Here is a 25,465-nt window from a genome sequence, read left to right on the forward strand (position 1 = left end):
CATTTTTTTACAAAAGTAAAGTAACTTCAGTCCCATAAAAAATGTGAAAATTATCATGTTACATTTGTAGTTATTAAATTGTTATGAGGGACGCATGAGCAGAGATGTTTGTTTTATAACAAGTTTTGTGTAAAATCCTATTTAAATCAATTCCATTTTGTCTGTTACAGGGTTGAGAATAAAAAACCTGAAAATAATAAAAGGTCTTTCATGCCTGAGGTGGGAAAATATAATTTGTTGGAGGTTTGATATTTGCCTAATGATGTGGGGTATTTAGAAAAATAATCATACAGTATGTAGTATCCAAGTTGAAATATTACTGAATCCCAGGAATAACCCACCTACATCTTGGATGGCCTGAGGGTGAATAAATTAACAGTAGGCCTACATTTTTGGGTGAACTACCCCTTCAAACCTAGAAATAAAGTTGTTAGACTTTTTTTTGTACAGTATGATCTACAATTGATTTTTTTTTTTTTTTTTTTTTTTTTAAAGGTTCTGCACTATTTCTAGATTAATCTATTAAGCATAATTGTGACAAGGTGAGATATTCATAGACTTTTTAAACTCTACTTTTTAACTATATAGTTATGCTGAAATATAATTTAAATGTTGAAAAATGTTGTAATAATTTGAAAAAGTTTTACAACAATAAACTGGAATTGGACATTGAAAAAGTATGCAAAAATAAGCATTTTTACTATAGTGGTCTCAGACCTTTGGACCCCAGCGTATATGACATGTTCATACAGTTTTAATCTCAGGAAACATTCGGTTGTTTGTGAATCATTATTTATTTGTATATTTACAACAATCATGTTTCATCCAGAAATTAGAGTAAAAAAAGGAAAAAAAGAGGCACAATCTGAATGGCAGTACAACATTTTTCCCCCACATAATATAATACAGCTTTTCTCTTTATCCAAATATATCTATATATATAAATCTTTTCTTGCTATGCAGTAGAACACACCTGCTGTCCCATCAAATGCAGATACTTTAAGGCAACAATTGTTCAAACTTCACAGTTTCTCAGTTGTCAATGTTTCTTTTTATCTTCACACATTAATATATATGTAAAATCGCTGCATAGGCAGTGGCAATCTTAGACACGCCGCAATTCAACCCTGTCCTTATATACAGATCATCTACTGGCAAACGCCTTACAGAAAAGTGCGATGTGTCAGTGTTTGCTTGTATTTCGTCTTTCAATTAAGAAAACACGAGTTAACATCCGCATTTCACACTCTATTAACTATTAAGATACGAATAACAAAAGGAAAAGCATTAAGACGGAAGAGTTTCAAAGCAAATTCACTGTATGATTTAAATTCTTAATCAGTACCTACTAAAATTAAAACTAAATGTATAATTTACAATTTATAATATAGAAAAAAATGGCAGTATGGGTATTTAATGAATTGCAGGCAGGTTTATTTGAGTGATTGTCCACTATTTGTTCTCTAAAATATGGATTTAGATACTTTGTTTAGATTGATATCACCAGAAATCCATTTATTCAGTCACTTTTATGCAACATCTAAATGAGATTTGACTGATAAGCACATTAAAATATGCTTATTATCCTCATTTAAATATTACAATGATTCCAGAACTTGCATTCTGCATTGATTTATGATGTGGATACTCACAATATCTACAACAATCAGAGAGAAATTTTAGGAAGGTTCTCTATCAAAAAAGAGAAATAAAATCATTATCAATACTGTGAGTTATGGAAATTAAAAAAAAAACCTATTTGTGCAATTGGTGTGTGCAAAATATTTCAGCAACAAAGTCACATTTGAACTGTAATCTATGATGAACATTTTTACAATTTGTCAAATATATACATGATACTGTTTTATGTAAAAGCAAACCTACAGTGAGGCCTAAAAGTTCTTATAAGGACTGCATGCATTCAATTGCATCGTAATTTTCCAAAAGAAAAAAGTTAAACTGTTTACAGTACCGATTCATTCAGGTATTTATGACTTCCTGGGAGTTTGAAAATAAAAATTAACTGACAAGTTGAGCTATAATTAATGCAATATGGACAAAATTATAGCGAAAAGAGCAACCACATGGACATTATACATTCAACCACCGGGGTGCTAAAGCTGAAAACGAGTGGGCATTTCTCCATAAATCAGTGCTGAGATCAGCTACATCGCATCTCTAAACACATTTCATGTATAAAGTCTGTGCTTACAAATGCCGTGTCTCTTTAGAAAGCTCACTAGGTAAGCAAGTCATCCTTAGAATACTGAGCAGAGGTATACTGGTTAAAATATTCACATCACAGCCTGTGAAGAAAACACTCTTCTTTCTACAAACATGTGCTCACACATGCAGTTTCATGAGGACGCAATGTTGTCACTTCAATCCATAACAAGAGTAGGACGGGGGCCAAAGAGCTCCTCAGCAAAAGAAATCACTGTTGGAAAGATAAAAGGAAGGTCAGTGCATCTAGCATCTAAAATGAGAATTCCATTAATGGGGGTAAAGAACAAACCAAAAAAAAGAGGTGCAGAAAGGTAATAATCAATGAAAGTAAATAGAAGTTCTGTGGTTACACTCACAATTCTGGCATAATCAGTGGCAAAGGTCACTCCTTTACTGTTCCTCTCCTGTGACCCACTGCTGCTGCCGCTCACTGAGTTCTTCCGTATGATACCTGAAGTGTGTTTGTGGAAATTACATTGTACACATGTATGAGTTACTGGCATTTATGCTGTCATCTATAACCAATAAATGGCTGTTATTATAATTATATAATACTTTGTAAAGAAAAATGCATTTGTGTGGGTCTGAAACAGACATGCACATTGTAAAGTAACATTAATAAAGTTGTACTTTTTCAAATATCATTAAATACACACAGCAACTCATTCTGACATGTGCTCTTAAAGGGAAACACTCTTTAAGAGATGCACTTATTGGGTTAAAGTCAGTGTTAGATGATTAAATTAATCTTGAAATATGTCCAGTACATGTCCAGTATCAGCCAAAAAATGTACAATGTCTCCTGATGCCAAATAATACAAATTATGATATATTAATAATATATTAATATATTGATAATATAGCAGCCGTTGGCTGATAATTAATATGGTGCGGAAATTTTGTACATCCCAAATGCCAAAGTAATATTTATTCAAAATGTAATTTCTGAAACAACTATTATTGCAGGTGACATCATCAAGCCCTCTTGCTGTATTTTTCAACCTCATCAATAACTTGACTTCATTTTTGGGATGTAGCGCCCACTTTTCATGATCCAATCAATTCACAATGGATACAATTAAAGGAATAGTTCACCCATAAATGAAAATTATCCCATAATTTACTCACCCTCAAGCCATCCTAGGTGTATATGACTATCTTCTTTCAGACGAACACAATCAGAGATATATTTAAAAATATGCTTAGTCCTCCAATGTTTATAATAGTTGTGAATGGGGGGGCCACGTTTTGAAGTCAAAAATAATGCATCCAATCATAATAAAAAGTAATCCATACGACTCCAGTGGGTTAATAAAGGCCTTCTGAAGCGAAGCGATGCGTTTTTGTAAGAAAAATATCCATATTTAAAACTTTATTAATTCAAATAACTAGCTTCCGGCGGACGACCGTACGCAGAATGCGCAAGTCAATTTGCGCCAAATGAGTAATCCTCTGATGCGATGTATGACGCAGGATGTATCGTAAGCTTAGACGCCTCTAACGGTTCAAACAAATAGGCCTGTGCAACAAATGTAAGCTCCTCTTCTCTTCGCAAAATCAAAATCCTCTGAAATTTCTCTTTAAAAATGATCATTTTAGACCTATAATCTGTGACTAGTGATTTGTTTTGCTCTATCCTCATTACGTTGTGTGTCGGGTCTTCCGCCGCAAATCGACTTGCGCATTCTGTGTCTTCCGCCGGAAGCTAGTTATTTGAATTTATAGTTTTAAATATGGATATTTTTCTTATTATTTCGCTTCAGAAGGCCTATATTAACCCACTGGAGTCGCATGGATTACTTTTCTTTATGGAAGGATGCATTATTCTTTACTTCAAAATGCGGCCCCCCATTCACAACACAACCATTAGAAACCTTGGAGGAGTAAGGATATTTTTAAATATATCTCTGATTGTGTTCATCTGAAAGAAGATAGTCATATACACCTAGGATGGCTTGAGGGTGAGTAAATCATGGGATAATTTTCATTTTTGGGTGAACTATCCCTTTAAGTCCTACCCAAGATATTTTCTTCTTATATTCAGTTTCACATTATTAAAGTAGAAAATAGGTTGTGAATGCATTTCCGAGTTGAAATGGGGTTTAAAGCAATAAAAAACTTTGTAACTTCACCTATGGTACCTGTAGGTGGCAGTATGTCCAGTCTTTGCAGGCTATTTCGGCGAGAGGTGGGGTACCCTCCGCTCTTAGACAGACGGCGCTGGCGGCTGGACAACATGGCCGCTGGGGACACGATTCCCGGAGGGGGCACTTTACCCATCCGTTTGTAGAGCTCCTCAATCTCTTGCTTTTGAGAGGCCTGGAGAGCCTGCACCTCTGCCACATGTCTGAGGGAGAAGGAAAGAGAAATTATGAGGAACAGGATAGGAAGACAACATTCTCAAGTCAGTGCTTTTCAAACTTTTTCAGATGGCAATTTATCAAAAATGAATGTGGACACAAGTATTAGGTTCTTCATATGAAATGCAGGATTGGTTTTCACCAAACAGAAGGCCCATGTGTACCAAAAAGCTCTACTTTTGATTAATTTGTCCATAAAACAAAGAAAAGACTTTTTTTCACAACTGAAGACAGCATAATTGAAAACTTTTCACAGCACTAAACATGTTTGGACATGTTCAGAAAATGATTTGGGATTAAACCTATAAAGGACACAGATGGTTTGTGTCTAAATTATAAGAGTTTGCTGCTTAACAGGCTTTACATCATGCTTAAGGCACACTGTTTGGAATTTGATGAAGCTCTTCATAAAATGTACAAAATATATAATGACCTAAGGGTTTGTTCAATTGTCACAAGCAACCCACGAAACATACTACAGACTCACCTCTCTCTGAGTTCCTGTAGCTCCTCATACATTCCCTCGTCTTCACTCTCTGTCTCGTCGCTGCTGGCGTATGATGTGCTGCGCGTGTAGCTCATCCACGGCTGATTTAGACTGAACTGAGGACTCCCAGCTGAACTGTCCAGCAAACTCACACTTATCCTCCTCCGCCTCCTTTCTGTCTCCTCCTCCACCTCCTCCTCTTCTTCACCTCCACGCCCCTCATCTGGTTCTACAACTTTTCTGTCCAGGGTGTTAGTTTCTCCGGTCCACAAGGGGGCACTGTCTGAGCTGCGCAAAGTCTCACTTGGCTGTTTGGTATGTGGTGGTGATTTATCTAGAGAGCTGGGACTGCTTTCTGATTCTGCCTGTAAATCTGTGCTGCTGTCTGAATGGCTGTTGTATGTGGGGGGCAAGATTTGGGGAACTTTTATAGGACATATTTGAGTTGGCGTGGATGTTGGCGTAGCTGTAGGGGTGGGAGTTGGCGTCAGGCTGGGGGTCGGGCTGGGAGTTGCAATGGGGATCTCCTTGCTTGGACTGACTTGGAACCGTCCCACTGTGACAATAGACTTTTTCTCTGTGGACAAGGAGACAAGGATTTTATCTATCACAATGTGGACAGTGAACATGTTAGAAAAGCAAGACAATCAAAAACTAGATTTTTACATTTTCTAAACACAATGTGAGTGGTAATAAGGGTTATAAAACTTGTCAAAACTAACTGAACAATGTGCTTAGTATGCAGTAAGCTCTTCCAGTCAATAGATGGCAGCTGTGTGTTTTCATTTTAGTCACTGGCAACACAATTTGACATTAGGAACTGAGTTGGAGGGACACTACATGGAAATAAACCTGAGCAGAATATTGCAACAAAACCAACATTTTTTTTGTGGCTTTCACAATCATCATTCTATCACAACCAGATGATAATTCCTGTCAGATCATTTGCTAGAGGTGGTACAGTGCATGTTTATTTTCAGAAAGACGGCAAAAAACCTAACCTTCTGAGTGGACTACCGCTCAAAATTTTGAGTCTGAGATTTTTTTATATATATATATATATGTTTTTGAAATAAGTCTACTATGCTCACCAAGGATGGATTCATTTGATCAAAAATACAGTAAAAACAAGAAAACCTCTGTGTCTTCTTTGTGTGCATGGAACATACAGTAGGGTGTGTACGTATTTATGGGTGTGTGTGTTTGACAGATGGAAAGAGTGCAACTCACCTTCAGATATAGGTGAGAGTCTGGATTTTGCTGCAATGTTATTTGTTTCAGACACTGCCAGAGACATGGATAGAGTGGGGGAGGACCTTGGGACAGGCGGGGACACCTTTTAAAACAAATTGAAAAATGTCAATCTCAGACGTCCTTCTACAGGTGCTTTAAGACGTACAGTATAATAACAGACCACACCCATGTCAAATAATTTACATGCTCAGAACAGGTTTGTCTGAATAACAAAGATAACTAAAAGCAATGTTCAACTTAATAGTACACCATCATATTTATATTGAGAGAAACACTTAAAAATAACTTCTTGCGTCTTTGTTTAAATGGTACACATCAGTAGAAGAACAGGTTTGGCTTTAGAAGACTTTTAAATGATAGTTCACCCAAAAAAAGAAACTTTTGTCATTGTTTCTTTCTCACCCTCATCGTGTTCCAAACTTGAAAGACTTGTTTTCTTGAATGGAACACAAATGGAAAATGTCTTTCTCTAACCTAAATATATATTTCATGATATGGCTATATTCCAATTGTTCTGAAGCCATACGATAGTTTTTTGTCTTAACTATCTCTTTATGAAAAAGTTGTCCGTGTATGTTATTTCGAATACTCACAGTGTTTTGTGGGCTGGGGGATGTGGAGGATGCTGGTGAGCTTGTGGTGGATGGGGTGCGGGTGCTTGATGCTGAACTGTCTGTCCGTTCTCTGAGCTGCCCTATGAGGTTAGACGGGCTCTCTGCAAGTGGGCTACTTCTGGACACTGGAGAAGAGCTTGGGTTTGTGGGAACTGGCTGTTTAATCTCAGGAGTCATGCCTGTTCTTGCCTCCCCAAGAGGGACTACTGTTGGAGATACTGTTTGGCTCCCTTCTTGAGGTTCAGGAACTGGTGCCGGAATCTGCGTATGAGCAGGGTATTGGAACATATCCATATACTGTCCACTCATTGCCCCCTGGTGGTATTGAGCATCGGAGTTGTTCATGCTTGCATGCTGAGCTGGATACATGGGGGCATACCCTGGTTGAGGGTTCATTTGCGGGTGGAAACCTTGAGGGATGGATCCAGCGGGTATAATGGACTGTGCAAAGTTCATAGCTAGAGAAAGAACATTGGCCAGGGAAATAAAGGGCTGCTGGGAAGGCGATGGCCACATGCCTGCAGCTTGCGGACCAGGTGGAGGGGCAACTGGAAGCGGCAGAGTGTTGGATTCTGCTTGAGGCGCCATCTCATAGCACTGCTGAACTGGTGAAACAACAGAAGAGGACGAAGAAGAGGAGGAGAAGTTTGGGTTGCTGGGGACACGGGTGAGTGGACTTGGGTTGAGGGAACTTTTAAGGGAGGCGTGATCCATTTGGTATGGGTAGGGGAAGTGGGTGTTCTGAACGTAAGGTGGTTTGGTGAACTGAGGGGGCACGCCAGACATCTGATTTGGCAGATGTGGCAGAACATCAGGGTGGGAGTACTGCTGGTAGTTGGGCACAGAAGACTGATAGGTCTGTGAGGAACCTGAAGGAAACAGAAATAGAAAGAAAAAAAACTGGGTTAAGCTCTATACACATAGTAGCAATCAAATCGCTCTTGGTTGCCAAGTCACTGTAGTGTTCTTTGCTAGGAGGGGTTTCCTGCCTCTTCTCAATTCTCTTCTTAAACTTAAATCTTCTCTTCACAGTCATGTCTTCAGAAGTCATTTTCCCCTTTTCCACCAGCATGAACCGGGTGCTAGTTCAGAGCTAGTGCTATTGCCGGTTGGTTTGACTGACGAGCCTTCTAAGAACCGGTTTACCTTTCCACAGGCTAGAGAGCCACCACAGAGCCAGGTCTTACGTCACTGTATACGTCTCATCTTTCCCAGCAACGCTAGCGTGGCAGCGCCAAACACAAAATAACTACAGGTAACTACAGGTATCAACAAGGGGGGACGTTGTGTTACTATTGATACAAGATGCAAGATGCAAGATGAGAGCATAATGGTCAAACACGTTCATCTAGTGCATGTTTACATTGTAGAAAAACAATGGAAAAGTGGTGCAGTGGAATGGAAAATCATGTTCTGTTTGAACCAGCCTTACGGACATTTTCAGACCTGTTTTCCAAAACAGAGACTTAAAATGTTACAATGTTGCATTTTCTTCTTGATTCAGACTGCTTTCACAGGGCAACATTTCAAAGTGTACCAAAATGTGTTTATGCAAGGCACATGAGAGTAAAACTGTCCTCTCATTAATCAAACTGCTTATATTCCAGGATTCCACTTATAGCGTCATCCATCAAGATGGATTGGCCAGTTTGCTTAGTGGACTTATTGTGGCTTTATCTGAAGCTATCTTTACACACTCTTATTGTTTTTTACGTAACGCATTTGCCATTATAAATTATGATACCACTTGGTTCACTGGTCCGATGGGACACATTGCTTTCTCACCACAACTGAATGGCTCCGGTATTCATTTTCAATCTGGCCGATACCACCTTGTTCAGGCGATCTCGGACCAGTTGTTTTGGTGCTGATCTGAGCACGACTGTCGTGTTCAAATAAGCCTAAACGAACAGAACTAAGGAAGAAAATGCGCCAGGTTTACGAAAAACAAATACTCCAAACAAGCCAGGTGTGAAAATGCCACGGTAAATAAAATCACTGACAATGTGGTTACTTGCATGTCTCCTGAAATCACCAATTCTTGTTAAAGATGAATAACTTTTTAGTCACTTCATCAGTGTCCATGTGAACATACCTAATCCCTTACTAATGTTCAACTGAGAATTCATGTTTAAAATGGACTCTCTGACATTATTTGACCTGTCAATGCTGTGCTTGACTTTAGAAAAGACTCCTTAAACATCATTTTGGCATAAAAATAAAGCCACAAACTGGGATGTGACCTCTCTCCTGAGGAGCTAACCACTTTGGAGCATTTATCAAACTCCCTGTGCCAGTCCTCTACTTCCTGTGCGGATACAGTGACAATGATTTGTCACCATACAGTATGTGTCTTTAAAGAAAAGAAAAGACTAGTAATCTTGACATAGAGCTTTTATACTGTACACAGGCTGTCTAATGTGTGTAGCTTGTTCTATCAGGTAATGAAATCTACTTTTTGAAGCAGCAGGTGTCAAAAGCAAATCCTGGGATACGTCAACAATGACACTGGCGTCAAAGCTTGGTCACCATGGGGATGGGTGTTTGGAAAGCCAATTGCAGAGTGGGATACACAAGATATCAAGTTTGTTCCAGTAGCTCACAGCTAATGGTGTGCAGAAAAAAAATAGGAAAAGTGTTCGCAGTAACAATGGCATCAGCGAAAGAAACGAGATGAAAGAGCAAGACAGAGGGAATGTTCATTATGATGCCTCTCAAGGGGTCCCGACTGTACCTGTGTGACCGAACATAGTGCTCATTACCTGGAGAGACCAAAGATGATTGGTTCTGATATTGAAAGCGCTGGTGGCGATCTGAAAAATTATAAATCATCTGAACCTCCTTCATGTTTAAAAACATAAACATTTAACGTTAATCTGATTCATACTCCGATTGACAGACCTGAAGTTGTGCTAAAACAGAAAACGCATTGAAAATGGATTATGAAGCTATTTATCAGCACAACATTTTGCAATACATGCTTTTGTTTGAAGAAAAAAAAAAAGACATTTATTGGACTTGATTCAAGTTGCATGCAATAACAGGCACAGAACACTTTCTATTCAGCAAATCTGACTGAATCTACATTATCTAACAAGTTCATAGCTACATTTTTGGGTTTGCATTCAGTTCCATGTAGTACAATTACTATTTGGATATAAATTTGACCTTTGTCCTCATGTGAATTACATTTCAGCATGATCATGTTTGTATTCAATATTAACGGGCCACTGATAACCATTTTATCATTTATGGCTATTATCAACACATATTCTCTAGGCAGAGCTGCAAAGGAACATTGTTTAGTGTAAAAATTAAGCACATTACAAAAATGAAAAGAAAGAATTGAATGATTCATAAAGAAGAAGAGTGGTTTATTGTGTAGACAGATGAATGTACCTGTAGTGTGGAAGGATTGTGAACGCAGGGGCCGGACGGGTGGAACAGCATCAGGATCAACATAAAAGTCTGCGCTCAGGGTAGGAGAGGAACCCCGGGTCACTGGACCAGCATAATCTGAAGGACATACACACAAACAGGTTTATATCATGGTGGGCACTTGTACTGTTTTATATTGAGTATTGTTTTAATGAAATTTTCGATCCCCTAATCCTTAGAGAAAGCTTTGTGCGTTTTTAGATTATTTAGTCCCTTCATTAAACCATTTTTATGAGAACCAAATACATTAATAATAATTCAAGACTGTATACTGATATAGAGCACACTGAGCATTTGTTTGTAAATATTATCCATTGCGAAGACTTTACATATGCTTTATATGATCAGTGTTTGTGTGCACGTGTGTGTATGTGGCCTGCATGTTTGTTACCTGGCAACGAGGAGGAGGAGTGCGTGCGAGCGAGGCCCTGTGTGTACAGATTGGGCTGTGGGGAAAAACAGAGCACACGTTGGCATTAACGTCACCATCTAGCGAAGTGATAAAGTTAGGAAATCGTGTGAGAAAAGATAAGAAGATTGTCACTCAAGCACAAATAAAGTCTCCAATCACACTGTTCCGGAGGCCTTTCTCACTAATGACTGTTGAATATTGATGATTAAGTTCTCTTATTCCAATCAGAGTGAGAAACACACCGCTTCTTTGTGAATTGTTATCTCTAACATGATGACATCAGAAGATTGAATTTCTGCACCACAACATCTAAAACCCCACAGCAAACAACTGAATTCTGAACCCTTACCAGACACACAAATAAAAATAAAAGCTGTTATATGAAAACCACGGTAAATATATTAACATCATGATTTAACTGTTTCCTGTAACTTTTTTTCCAAATTTTTAACCCCTTTTCACCTTCATATGTTTCATTTAAATGGTCCTGTAGTGACAAATGACTTTTTATAAGAGCAAATCTATATAGTTTCTCAATTAATGAATGAAAAAACTGTAAAATGTATAATAAAAATAATGGTATTAGTGCTGTCAAAATGAACGTGTTAACACGTGATTAATTTTTTTATTCACATATTTAAAATATACTGTCTTTATGTTGTTTCTACATAGGGTGACCAGGCTCTATTTTTAGTGTCCCGACTTATTAAGAAAAAGTCATGTTTTGTCCTGTATTTCATCTTTCCTAAAATTTTGTTATGAACGAGTAGTAGTAGTGTTCTGTCACGCGAGAACAGCCCAATCAAATTCATCGTAGAACAAAATTACCATCCAATCACAATTCTTTGGGTTGGAGGAATTGCACTGAATGACACACCAGAAGCGCTCTCTCTCTCTTTCTTGCGCACGATGCAGTTCTCTTTGCGCCTGAATGGTCAAATGCACACATAGTTGCCAAAATGTCCATCGTGTGGAGTATCTCATGTAAATACAGTCGGTTATGGCTTAAGTGGACGTAAACAGGTGGGTGAAAACAGGATATGTGTCAGTATATTACATCCTTGGATTTGGTCTTAAAGGGACAGTAGCCTAATTAAATATTTGTCATTAATGTAAATCAAACAACAAAATATGTTAAATAAATGTATACATGGTAAATAAAACTACTGTATCTGAAAAACAAGTTTATTTAATTTGTGTATTTGTCGTATTGTTTGTAAATCTGTTTTTTTATATTACAATAATTATCGTGAAATAAAATTCCTCATATTACAAATAAAATGGTCATATTGCCCACCCCTTGCTCACCCGTCCTGTATTCCTCCATGAGAAATATGGTCACCCTATTTCTACATTAAATTACAGATTAAATGTGAAATTATTACAACATAAAAATTAGTGCTGTCAAAATTAGCGAGTTAACGCATGCGATTAATTTTGTCCACTTTAACGCGTAAAAAATATTTAACGCAATTAACGCAGCATCTGTTTTTTCTGTCATTCTTTTGCTAGCGTTACATTATATGATCACACTCTTATTCATGCAAATGCTTTTAAACCATTCAGTCGCCACAAGACAAACGAAAGCGTGCTGTCTGTGAATGTCCTGTCTATGTGACACACACACCAGAATCGAGTTCTCTTTCGCGCTTGAACGAACAATAACACACAGAATTATGCCAAGATGCCCATTTTGTCAAGTATTCTCATAAGAGCGGTCTTAAATTAGTTAAATAACATCTTTAATGAACTTAAAGAGTTTTGAGAAAATCAGATCCGCGTCATGTTCGGCAGCGGCAGGTCTTAAAGTCACAGTAGCCTAATAAACCAGTTGCTGTGATGATGTCTGTCTTTAATGTTAATCAAAGAACAAAGGTAACAGAGAAAACTGTAGTTTTAATAAGGATTCATCTTTATTTAATTTATATTTTATGCAGTTAAGACTTTAAAGTTTGATAACTTTATTCAATTTCTGTATATTTCCTACATGTTAGACAGGTAGGAAGGCCACAGGTAAATATGACATTTATTATAAAGGGTTTATGTGCAGATTGTTTTAAATTCACTTAAATTAAAAGTTGTTATTTTTTAAAGCCTAATAAATGTTGAAATTGATAGCTTTCAATTACACTATAATGCTGAATACTGGCCTTCATTCATAAAAAGATGCCATTACAACAAATATTTAATATATACTGTCTTTAAGTTGTTTCTACATTCATTTGGAGAGTAACTGTGAAATTATTACAATAAAAAAATATTAAAAACACAGATGTTTTATGTTGCGATTAATGACCGGAAAAATGTGCAATTAATTAGTTAATTTTTTTTAATCGATTGACAGCACTATTAAAAATATATTAAAAACTTTAATGTTTGGTGCGATTAATTGCTATTAATGACCGAAAAAAATGTGTGATTAATTCGTTGTTTTTTTTAATCGATTGACTGCAATAAATTTGTGTATATGTGTGTATTGTGTGTAATAATAAATAATATAATACATATAAAATTCTTATACAATTATGAAATGATAAAAACAGTGGATACACACCTGTGAAGCAGACAGTGTGCCAACTCCGCTCAGGTAAGGCAGACGAGCGGTGTCACTCGGGCCAATTGGTTCTAAAGGCTCTCTCCTCATCAGGGCCTCTGCCCGACGGATAATGTCCCTCATGCGGTGGATGAAACCCTCTCTCTCCCCAGGTAGGATAAACTCATTATGTACCTAAAAGGGTTGCAAAGAGATAAGTTAATTTTAAGTCTTCGTGCATGCTCTGTCGAGCACACTTTATTAATGAGTTCAAAGGTCTCCTTTAAAGGTACTGGAATTAAATACAGAGCAGTGATAGAGAGCAGGGAACAAAGACATGTACTCATAATGCAGCAAAGAGAAACACTACCATCTATATTTAAGACTCTTAAATCCAGTCTCAAGGCCATGAACAGGCTGATCAAAACAACTTTAGTCACAGCTAACACAAAGAAGCCAAAGAAAGCAGCTAACAAAAGTGATGTTCAGAAAACACACTCACCCCAGATTCCATTTAACTTAAATATTTTTTGCCTCATATCAATACTGACAAAAGTTAAACTGTTTTTAACCTGATATGGCATCTTAAAAACATACTGCTAATTGTGTGGCTGAAAAAAAACAAAAAACAGACGGGTCACAGCGGTCCAACACAACACATGTTTCACATGAAAACAATATAGTAGCAACACAAAAACCAGAAATACATTTTCCGGTGGTTTTCAGAGCTAATTGAGAATGTGATGACAAACATTTCAAAACCAGTTCTTTCTCCTGTACACTAAAAATATGTCAAATATAGCTGACAAGTCACAATGAACACACAAGGACTTGTTTTTCCACTGGTAATTGAAGATGCAACGAAACGTTTTAGATGAACAGATGAGAGACACATAGATTTTCCACTGTGTGTTTGAGGTTACAGAGTTTGTGCAAACACAGAAGCTGAAACATCAACACTTCTCACGGTGTAATGCAGTTCTCACAAGGAGGGCCACCTTATCTGTGGCCTTGTGTGCTCTTTAACATATATAACTTTCAGTTTACAGCAGTGTTAGGGAGTAACTAGTTGCATGTAATGGAGTTACTTAATTTATTTACAAAATAAATGTAACTGTAATCAGCCTATGAAAATGTTAACGATTAAAAAGGGGGTTACATCTGAATATTTTCTGTGAAAAGCTAGGATATGCTGAATAATATTAATTTGTTTAATTGATATCTTTTCCAAATTACACTGATTGCTCTAAAATATGAGACACCAATGTTTCAGGAGATTAGGGCACAGAATAGGACAGATCTTTATTCAATAACAGTTTTATTTACTATTTGAGTTTATGTATATGCTTTATTTAGATTAACAGTTTTTTTTTTTCAAGGCATTGGTGTTTACTGTCATAGTTATGGAAAGTTTTGATTTCAAAAACTGTATCATAGCTATTAAACTATTTCTAAAGTCTGATTTTTTGGTGGCTGTGTAACCTTCCCAACCCTGGTTTACAGACATTCAGTGAAGATGTAGTGGAGACCAGGGGCAATTGTAGCACGTTTTACATTTTCCTTCAATACAAACTATATAGGAATTGTAAACATATTTACAGTTTATTAGACTTTTACAAATTATTTACAATTACAATTTTTTATTATTATAAATTATAAAATTATTATATATTATAAAACGGTTAGTTCCTGTCCTTGATTCTGATTGGTCAATAGCTGTGTTTTATGCACGATAAAACACGGCTATGACCGCTTCACCCAACGGTTCTGTGTATCACTACACGACACCCTTAGCAACCACTCTAGCATCGTAAACGGTTTGTTCTCAGTTGATATTGTTCATTGAAGCTTACTGTATTATGTAGAAGAGTATTGTGAGAAAGAGATCGAGTGAGCGAGTGTATTACCTGCATTCAGATTTAGCATTTTCCTTCAGGTCAGTCCTATGTTCATAATAAAAAAATCTGTTTAAATGTCCGATGTATTATCCTGTCCTTTTAACAGTTAAGGGGTTTTCCCATGACTGACAGCGCTAGTCAAAGTATTTGTCAGTTGCGTCCGTGTTCACAACAATTGAGTCTTTTCAATATAAAAGTCTTCGCTACTGACTGACTCACTCATAAAGACGGTCTTTGCCGCCATCTAATGGCGTAATAATGTAAATTCTGTTGCTGTTCAAGGTCAGGGACTATTTTTTTCCGACGGAAGGAAGGCTTTTAGTAAAAGTTTACTTCATGAAAGTTGCATTGATACATATTTTTGGCTTTAATATTTGTATTGTGTGGCAACCGTTTTATAAAAGCAATAAGGTACTCGAGGCTAGTGCTGTATCGTGAATAACTCTGCTTCACGTCGTGCCTAACAACACCCTTCAGCCGTGAGTTATTCATGATATTGCACAGCCTCTCGTACCTTACTGCTTACATATAATTATTTTCTATTTATTTTATTGTATATTTATCTTCGATTTATTTATTTTCTATTTATTTTTATTTTTATTTATTTTTCATTTTTAGTTTATATTGTATTTTATTTTATTTTCACTGTGTTGCTAGCTCACCATCACTGTAGCAATGTCTTCTGGGTTGTCTCCATCCAGATCGAATTTAAATGTCACCATCTTGCTGTTATGGGTCTGTAGTTGACACTCCACAACCCGATCCACTTTATCTGACAGCTGTATGTAGAAAGACACAGGCAGAGAATGAGGCGAGAACATTCATATGTGTGTATATTACAAAAAAGCTACTGATTTTAAAAGCAGTTATGCATATTTTGAGTTAGATACATTTACAGACTCAGTATTAGCAGACTGTAAGGTTAGGAACCATGTATGGACAGTTAATTAAAGCTAGATAATTGACTGATGAGTCACCCCAGTGATGCGTAGCCGTGAACGAGCTCTCTTCCTGAGCAGCTTGGTTCCTGTGCGTTTGTTCTGACCTTTCCCGCTCTTCTCCGAAAGACCCTCGTTTCCGTCACTCAAACCAGAGGTGACATCAGAAGCGTAACTGTTCCGAGAGGAAGAACAGAAAACACAAGGTGACATTCCGGGTTCCTGAATTTCACAGAACTTGACTTCACAGAACATTTCTTTTATCAGTTTACCATAAGCACACAAAGGCCAAGTCATTTATAATAGATCTTCTAAATCATGTTGAGCTAATTCAGTATAATGCAGCTGTGTCCTTGTGTACCCATTTTACCATATGCCACCTTTGCTTTGCCTTCGTCAGGCTTCCAACAGAAATGCTTTTTAAGGTAAATTGCTCCCCTGAGCTAAATCATTCCCATTAATGCACTAACCACTGGGCTATGTCTAGTGTATTGTGTATGTGTGTGTGCCTGTATATGAGAAAGAAATTGCTCTCCACTGGAACGTTACAGCCACCGTGGGTACACGTGGCATGATGTTGGTCAGTTGGTGAGTAAGATTACAGCTCTCACAGCTGGGATCAGATCCACATTTTCTTGATGTCAAAACAGAAGCCACATCCACATTTACATACACACTGAGGGGGGTTCTATTCAAACAACAGTCTTTTTATTGGACTGATTTTCTGTGTTCATAGCTTAAGAGGTTAAGAGCTGGTTGACAACGTTAAAGTGTCTTTAGTGATTTTGACAGATATAGCCCCTGTTTAGTGTGTAAGGAACTGTTAATCAGATCTCAGCTTACCTGTCGACAGGAGAGGAAAAGCCACTGGCACTTCCTGACTGGGTCCTCTCTGTATTTGGGGACACAGCAATGCTCTGTGGGAGGACCAATGGCATAGAAAAATGATTAGCAATGCAAATCATAACTCAGTTTAGGTAATCTCATTCAAACAAGCATTTGATCATTTAAACACATTTAGGGCATTTTAGGGCTGCTTATCCAATATAATCTCTGTAGTGCTCTGAAATCTTATATTTTCCCTTTAAATTTAAATGATTAGTTATGTACACAACCATTCAAAAGTTTGGGCTCATTAAAGGGATAGTTCACCCAAAAATTAAAATTATCCCATGATTTACTCACCCTCATGCCATCCTAGGTGTATATGACTATCTTCTTCAGACAAACACAATTGGAGATATATTTAAAAATATCCTTAGTCCTCCAAGGTTTATAATGGTTTTGAATGGGTGGCCACATTTAAAAAAAACAAACAAAAAAAAAAAAAAAAACATAAATAATCAAAGTAATCCATACAGCTCCAGAGGGTTAATAAAGGCCCTTTTAAGCGAAGGGATGCGTTTTTGTGAAAAATATCCATATTTAAAATTTAAAAATTATAAAAACCTTATAAATTCAAATATCTAGCTTCTGGCGGACGACCGTACACATATTGCGCAACTTGACTTGCACCAAATGAGTAAACGCCTGATGCGATGTATGACGCAGGATGTAGGAGTATTGTAAGCTTAGACGCCTCTCACGGTTCAAACAAATAGAGCTGTGCAACAAACTCAAGCTCCACTTCTCTTATATCGAAATCCTCTGACATTTCTCTTTAAAATGTTTCATTTTAGACTTCTAATTCATGACCGGTGTTGCTCTCAAAGGTTTCTCTTCCACCCAAATCGACTTGTGCAGTATGCGTATGGTCGTCCGCCAGTAGCTAGTTATTTTAATTTATAAAGTTTTAAATATGGATATTTTTCTTACAAAAACGCAAAGGCCTTTATTAACCCCCTGGAGCCGTATGGATTACTTTAATTATGGATGGATGCTTTTTTTGTTGTTGTTTTAAAACACGGCCCCCCATTTACAACCATTATAAACCTTGGAGGACTAAGGATATTTCCAATTGTGTTCGTCGGAAAGAAGATAGTCATATACACCTAGGATGGCTTTCGGGTGAGTAAATCATGGGATAATTTTCATTTTTGGGTGAACTATCCCTTTAAGATTTTACTGCTTATTAGGTTTTAATGCTTACCAAGGCTGAAAATATTTGATCAAAAATACAGTAAAAACAGTAAAACTGTCAAATGATATTACAATTGCCATCTATTTTAATATATTTTAAAATGTCATTTATTCCTGTGAAGGCAAAACTGAATTTTCAGCAGCCATTAATCCAGTCTTTGTACTGACCAAGAATGACCAAAAATTGTACCATCTCCACATGTGTAATTGTTAGTGTAGGTTAGATAATATATCAAACTGGTCACCTACCGAGGGGAAACGGAGAGCTGGGATTGCAGCAGCTGGAGTGGGAGGGGCTTCAGTGGGTGGAGCTTCAATGGGTGGGGTTTCCACACGAGGTGCTCCACTGGTTGGTTGTGGAGCTGTGGAGGGTTGGTTTGTTACAGGAGCTCGAGATTCTGAAGGTTCCTGAAGCCCAGAGGGGCTGAGGTAGCCGTCCGTCTCACAGTCAGCTGCCATGGTAATTGTAATTCATCCAAACAAAAGAAAAATAGTTTGTTAGTGTGCAGCTAACTAATATTGCTAAAGTCCATAGAAACGTCATGTGTGACCTGGCAAGGCACCAGATTATACAGTGACTTTCATGGAGGTTGCTTATTTTAAAAGAATTTTCGATTTTTTTTAAAGGTATTCTAAAGTCTGTTGAAATATTGAATGTACACTACTGTTCAAAAGTTAGGGTTTGGTTAGATGTTTTAAATGTTTATGAAAAAAGGCTCTTATGATCACGAGGGCTGCATTTGTTTGATTAAAATACAGTAAAAACAGTAATATTGTGATTTGTGAAATATTACTATAATTGATGTTTTCTATTTTAACATATTTTAAATGTAATTTATTCCTGTGATTTCAGTGTCACATGATCTTTATCAAAGTTGAAAACCGATGTACTGCTTAATATTTTTTGTGGAAACTGCATGCATTGCATTTTTTTCAGGATTATTTGATGAATAGAAAGATCAGAATAACAGCATGTACTTGAAATATAAATCTTTTGTAACATTATGTCTTTACAAATGTCTTTACTGTCTACAATTGAGTTGACAAACAAACAGCCAATTATTTTTTCTTTTTCTTTTTTTCTTTAGTGGTAAAACGTTGTTTCAAATCAGTCTGGTCCAATTTAAAACCTTGGACTTATACCCAAAGATGTTTCGCTTTTTAAAATCAAATTTACCCTTTTTAACTTACTCAAGTTGGTAAACATTCTGTACATGCAAATGGTCCAGTAATAAATTTATGCCTACATACAATGTAACAACTGTTTATCCACTAACAAGTAAATCATGTTGGTTTAAAGGACATTTGGTCATGAGAAACATGTTTGAAGATTTGGCTGGTCATGGGAGACATGTGGATCAACATCCTCACATCTAATGGAACAACATTACAATCAACCAATCAGATTTGACCATAGATAGGAGCTTCTACACTCTTACTTCATTCTTATTCATCTATCACTTCTCTTCGATTTTAAAGGTAAATTGTGGTTAGGATTAGGATAGGACTATGTTTTTGGACAGGAACAAGACTTGACAAAATCATGGCAACCTGCACAAGACACTACACTGCTTCTGTGTGCACATGTCACAGTGAGAGTTTTGGGTTTCATTCAGATGTGCTCTTATAGAAAGTTGTGTCTATGAGACAAAGTCATGGAAAAATACATTCAGCAAGAAATGGAGACAAACAGCAGATAGGATTTTGGAAAACTTACAACACAGACTGAAAGACTGTCTGTTTACTTATTTGAAATGGTTACAACAAATGTGAATGCCTGGAGCAAATTGTGACTTACATCCGAGTGTAACGGATTATCGACAAAGAAAAAAAGTAAGGCAGGACCGGTTCTATGCATTGGTTGTTGATTGGATTTTGAGAAATGGACATTGCACTTAAGATGAACATGAGCTTGAAGGGTCGGGGTTTAAGTGGATTAAATCAGAAGTCCTGTGTACGTCACATTTGCCTGGACGAATTGTAGATCTAAAACTTGCACTTAGATAAAAGATGCAGACAAACTCACATGTTGCTGATGAGTAACTGGCATGGCGTATGTTGAAATGTTGCCGCTGGTCCGTGTCCGGCTCCTCGGGTTCAGTGGCAAAGCTGGCGTTGAAGCCAGAGTCCAGAGATTCGTTTGCAGGCAGAGAAATGGGACCTGACACCGTGACAGTGGGCGGAGCTTGTGTAGGGGTGGACAGGGGCATCTCTACAGGAGGTTTTGGAGCTGGTGGGTTAGAAACTGAAGGTTCGGCTTCAAGACTAGGTTCTGGTTCCTCCTCAATCACTTCCTCTTGATGCCGCCTCTGCACCTCTTCGGCCTGACGGCGGAGCTTCTCTCGTTGGCGTTTGATAGCGGTGACGCGGTCACGGATGGCTTTGGCCACAAGCTTGTAGTCAGCCTCACAGACAAAGCCAAGAACAACCTGAGGACATGGATTAGCCATTATGTTTGCTCATGTGTTCAGTAATGGCATGGAAATTAATTAGAGGTCTCAGATCTCACCATCTCCTGAGCCACCTCCTCCGGGACATCTTTGTAGAGTTCGAACAGGAACTCGATGGCATTGTTGTCCTTGTATTTGCCATGGAGCTTCTTGGTGTCATCCATCCGAAGCCAGAGTTTAAGGCCAGACTTCACCATGTCGTCTTCCTCAGCCAGCTCAACATGGACACCATTATTCTCCTGGAAGAAGGTGTGCTCTAACAGGTCCTGGATAGTGTACCTAAACAAGATAACAAGAAAACACATATGATCATATACTTCCTCTGGATTTTACAAAAAGACATCAAGGTTGCCTAGTTAGTCGGTACTACAAATAATTTTTCCCCCATCTCACATTTTGTCCTTCACCATGTGCCTTCAGGGGCTCTGTAAAAAAATTGGTATCACTGTATTTTGATTAAATAGTTTTTTATAAGCAACAAACAAATAGTTAATATTTAATTACTATACTGAGCTAGCTATTTTTTAGCTATTGTTTTTGATAAATGCTGCTTACTTGAGCTATTGAGTTTAATAAATGCTTATTATTTTCTCAATCTTTTAAGCCAATTTATAACTAGATTGTCTTGTTGCTGGCTGTATGAAAAAGCCAACCAAAAAAAATAAAAAAAATAAAGTCAAATTCTAGCATAATAAGATCTCACGTCTTATGGGAGATAGGCTGTCAGGCAAGCACTTTAAGGTCCTAATCTGACTAAAAGTAAGAACATTCAGAGTTAATTAAATCAACACTATTAATCATAAGAATGACCTGCTGCTGGATGGAGTGAGTCATTACTAGTGGCTATTGACCAAATGCTTTACATAATGGTTGGATGACATTAAATGGACCATTATCCAGGCAGAAATGTGTTATGATGAATTAATTACACCATTTTAAGGTTAGAACAAAAGTGCTTGACTGATTTCAAGTGGATAACAGGTTGGTTACTGACGGAAATCCAAATTTCAGCTACTTCTCTACAGATATATATAGAAATATTTGACTCATGTCAATTGTTTTTCAGTATAAAAGTGACAAAAGCCAAATATCTTTTTTGCATGAAGTACGCACAAGTTGTTCTATTCAAAATCTAGTGAGCTGCCTACAGAGACAAGAAAAATTTATAATTAATATGCATACATTTCTTTCACTAAAACAGTTCAGTTCAAATAAAAATTATTATTTTACCCAATATTTGTGTACTACTGTGTGGATTTTTATGCTTATTAGAGTACCATTCTGTTAGCTTAGCAATGCAATTGCGTAGCTGCCTAAGTACAGCATTTCAAGGTGGTCACTTGTGAGCAGCGTTGGGAGTAATGCATTATAAGTAACGCAAGTTATGTAATCAGATTACCCTTTTTAAGTAACTTGTAAGTAACGCATTACTTTTAAATTTACAACAAAATATCTGAGTTACTTTTTCAAACAAGTAACGCAAGGTACTTTGTTTTCCAATTAATTGACTATATGCATGGAGCGTTCTTTAGAACTTCCGCAATAATATAAGCCAGCTGGAAAACTCAATAGTAGCATCAATAGTATAATACTTGGTTTACAATCAAAATATAGTCACTTAATAGTCAGGCATAGTATTAATTTAGTTATTCAACCGTAAGACGACATAAAAATAAATAAATACCTCAGTGTTCCTCCTCGGCTAAATTCAATTTGACCATCAGTTTTCACACTTTAGTGTTAAAAAAAAACATCAAATTAAATATTTAAATAAAATATTTGAATAAAATGTGAGTTTTCACATGTGTGCCAAAATCATTGAGCTTGTGCTGCACTGACTGACAGCTGTGATTACAAAGGGAAAGCGCCATGCTCGCTTTCTGTGTCATTCATTCACAAGAAAAGTTATTGTTTTTCATGAGATTTTGTGAGTACTTCATACTTCACATTGACAAAATGTATTTTTAAACCTAGTTATTTTATAATGTTTAATATTTATTCAAATGTGAATCTGAGTAAAAAACTATTACAAGAAATGGCTGATATATGCGCAAATAAATGCTACTCTGCCGCCACCTGCTGGTTATAGTGCTAATTAATGTCTTTTTTATTTTTAAATAAGTGTTTTCTATCAAATAAAGGATTTTCTACATTTTGAATAGTTCCGTTTTACAAATGGGGACAATCTCAGATAAATGAAAAAATAATGTTTGTGGTCATCACATTAAAAATAGAATTTGAAGTGCTGGAAAAAAATGTGTGTGCATGCCTAATTACAGACACGGCATTTCTTAAAAGGTCCCAATAGCTTTGTCTTCATTGCAATCAATAAAACTGGTTTATTGGCAAATTAGGTAAATGTGATAACTGCATTAAAATATGAATAAAACATTAAAAAGCCAACCACTGATGGTTTTCTGTCGATGTACAGCGAGTACAGAATGATCAGCTAACAGTTTACTGGAAATGCCCAAGCTGGCTTAACGACAACCAGGAAGTAGCCGTGCATATAGTCAATTGACACCTCTTCTGTCCCCATGTTGAGAGAAATCAGAAGTAAGGCGCAGAGGTATTGTGTGCGCTGTGTGAACATGATGGTTATTGTAATCCTAGACTAAATGTGAGCATGCATTTACTCATCTCACTTCGCACAAAAACAGATTCAGTATTCCTCAAAATGAATAAAAACTGTGAAATGCAATCTCACAAACCTGCAATAATTAAATATGTTAAATAACACAAATATACTTTATGTATTTAATCTCAATTTATTAACCAATGTCTTTGTTACTGACCTTCAATGATCTAAATCAACCATACTAATAAGCAAAAATGACTTTAGATAAACATTACATTTGTGTTTCTTTTTTCTTTTTTTTATTGCTGAAGTAATTGTGTTGAACTTTCTTCTCCATCCTATTCTTCTGCAATCCAGAATGGCAGCACAGCTGAAAAGGTTTGTTTGAGCTGCGGCCTCTACTGTACAGGTATGAATTTGCATTTCCATCAGCCTGAGGCTTATTCATTTACTCATCAATTTGCTCATTCACTTTATTTATTTACTTATATTCATTGGCTCATTCACTTTTTTTTAGTGTGAAAGGGCCTTTACTTTTGCCAAAAAGAGAACATTTTGTTATTAAAAATCAAACAAGCAAGCCCAGCCCAGGTGAGAAAAAGTAACTCAAAAGTAGCGTTACACATTACTTTCCATAAAATGTAATGCAATTAGTTACTTTTGTAACGCATTACTTTTAAAAGTAACTTTCCCGAACACTGATTATGAGGTTCCATATTGGTTATAAAGTTGCTTTAGAAACGTGTGGGCAAAAATATATTAATAATGTGACTGAAATTAGCTGGGAGTCAAAAAGATGGACAGGAATGTGTTAGTAACTCTTTAAGTGACCCAAAGTCCTCTGACACCTGAAGGTCATGACAAACAACCCGGGGGAGAATGTTTATGCCCTAATAACACTGCAAAATCTGAGTCTGTGTCTGTGTTTTTGACACTGTTGATTCTGCAACACGTGTCACCTGACCAACGTAGGGTGGAACAGAAATATCAACCAGTGCAGCTGGGTAACAAAAATAGTGGCATGCAGGGCTCTCTGAGGAGCCTGACTGGTATTGTTTAAACGTCAAAACGACAAGAATCAGGGTATTGTTGTTTTAATGTACACACAGTAAAAACCCATCTGCAGGTGTTAAAACATTACAATGGCTGCTGGCGCACATACACAACTTTGCAGCTCTTTAGTTACAGATTTTCCTGTTTGTTGAACAACCTTGTAGATATTATAGTTACCTTTCGTCTTTGTTCATCCGGATGCATCCCTCAATTATCTCTTTCAGTTCAGGAACTTTCACTTTGTAAAAACTGTCTGGCTTCATTCCCTGAGAATGAGAGAGAGAGAGAAATAGAAGGGCAGTTGGAGGGAGAAGAAGAGGTAAAAGAGGAAAATTAATTTTAGATACTGGAAATGTCACAGGTTTCAATCATTTTGATGGACAGCATGGGCTGGGAAAAAATCAGGAGGAAAGTCAACACTATAACTGGGAATTTTTAAAAGTGTGAATGTAATGTTGTATGTGCATACTGATGTTATTTAGTATCTAGTTCAAAAAACTGAATCGATTTGCTCACCACCCAAGTCCGTACCATGAAGAAAAACCATTTGAATGTGTGTAAACAGCTCAGTAATGTTACAGACAAGGCTTGACGGTTTGACCTTCAGAGTTTCATTGTTGTTGAAGCTTCAGTCTCTGTTTGACTTAGGAATGGCTATATAGAGTTAAGCTACCCTTTAAAGCTGATTGTTTTTACTCATTTCACAGGCAAAGAAGTTAGCCAATCATAACAGAGATCATTTAAATATAGACATAATGGCACAGCAAAAACAGCCTGTTTATTTCTAAAGTTCACCACACTGTTATACATGGAAAAAGGTCATGAAAAACTAAATTATGACCTTGACTTCAGGAGAAGAAAAATAAAATAAAAACCAATTAATCAATATAATACAGACCTGATTAAAAGAATTAAATGTTCTGGGTTCAATACAATTTAAGCTCAATTGACAGCATTGATTCATCCCTCAGTTTGCAAAAATGAACAAAAATTACATTTACTAATACTTATAGGTACTTACAATGGAAACCTATGGGATGCAGTTGATGCTTTATTTGAATTGAATCCAGAAGAATCCTTTAAAAGGGACTGAATAGGAAGGAAGCTAGCAAAACCTAATGCAATCCTAATTGATGACATCTGAT

General features: G+C 36.8%; 1 protein-coding gene across 2 annotated transcripts in view; it reads right to left on the reverse strand.

Moving 5' to 3' along the window:
• Positions 1–775: 775 nt before the first annotated feature.
• wnk4b (WNK lysine deficient protein kinase 4b) overlaps positions 776–25,465 on the reverse strand; it is a 63,137-nt gene continuing 38,447 nt past the window's right edge. The window contains exons 5-20 of one of the 2 annotated variants that reach the window (XM_051887544.1): positions 24,498–24,586; positions 20,749–20,968; positions 20,266–20,668; positions 18,489–18,691; positions 17,004–17,077; positions 16,200–16,335; positions 15,885–16,001; positions 13,346–13,519; positions 10,771–10,825; positions 10,341–10,457; positions 6,921–7,810; positions 6,304–6,409; positions 5,074–5,650; positions 4,368–4,573; positions 2,583–2,677; positions 776–2,437 (exon numbers count right to left, since the gene is read on the reverse strand). In XM_051887544.1, the coding sequence (XP_051743504.1) occupies positions 2,435–2,437; positions 2,583–2,677; positions 4,368–4,573; positions 5,074–5,650; positions 6,304–6,409; positions 6,921–7,810; positions 10,341–10,457; positions 10,771–10,825; positions 13,346–13,519; positions 15,885–16,001; positions 16,200–16,335; positions 17,004–17,077; positions 18,489–18,691; positions 20,266–20,668; positions 20,749–20,968; positions 24,498–24,586 (3,465 nt within the window). In that variant the 3' untranslated portion in view covers positions 776–2,434. Of the gene's footprint in view, positions 2,438–2,582; positions 2,678–4,358; positions 4,574–5,073; positions 5,651–6,303; positions 6,410–6,920; positions 7,811–10,340; positions 10,458–10,770; positions 10,826–13,345; positions 13,520–15,884; positions 16,002–16,199; positions 16,336–17,003; positions 17,078–18,488; positions 18,692–20,265; positions 20,669–20,748; positions 20,969–24,497; positions 24,587–25,465 lie in introns of both variants that reach the window. The other variant, XM_051887542.1, reaches the window with a different exon arrangement.

Source organism: Ctenopharyngodon idella, chromosome 3, assembly GCF_019924925.1.
Source record: "Ctenopharyngodon idella isolate HZGC_01 chromosome 3, HZGC01, whole genome shotgun sequence".
Taxonomy (NCBI): Eukaryota; Metazoa; Chordata; class Actinopteri; order Cypriniformes; family Xenocyprididae; genus Ctenopharyngodon; species Ctenopharyngodon idella.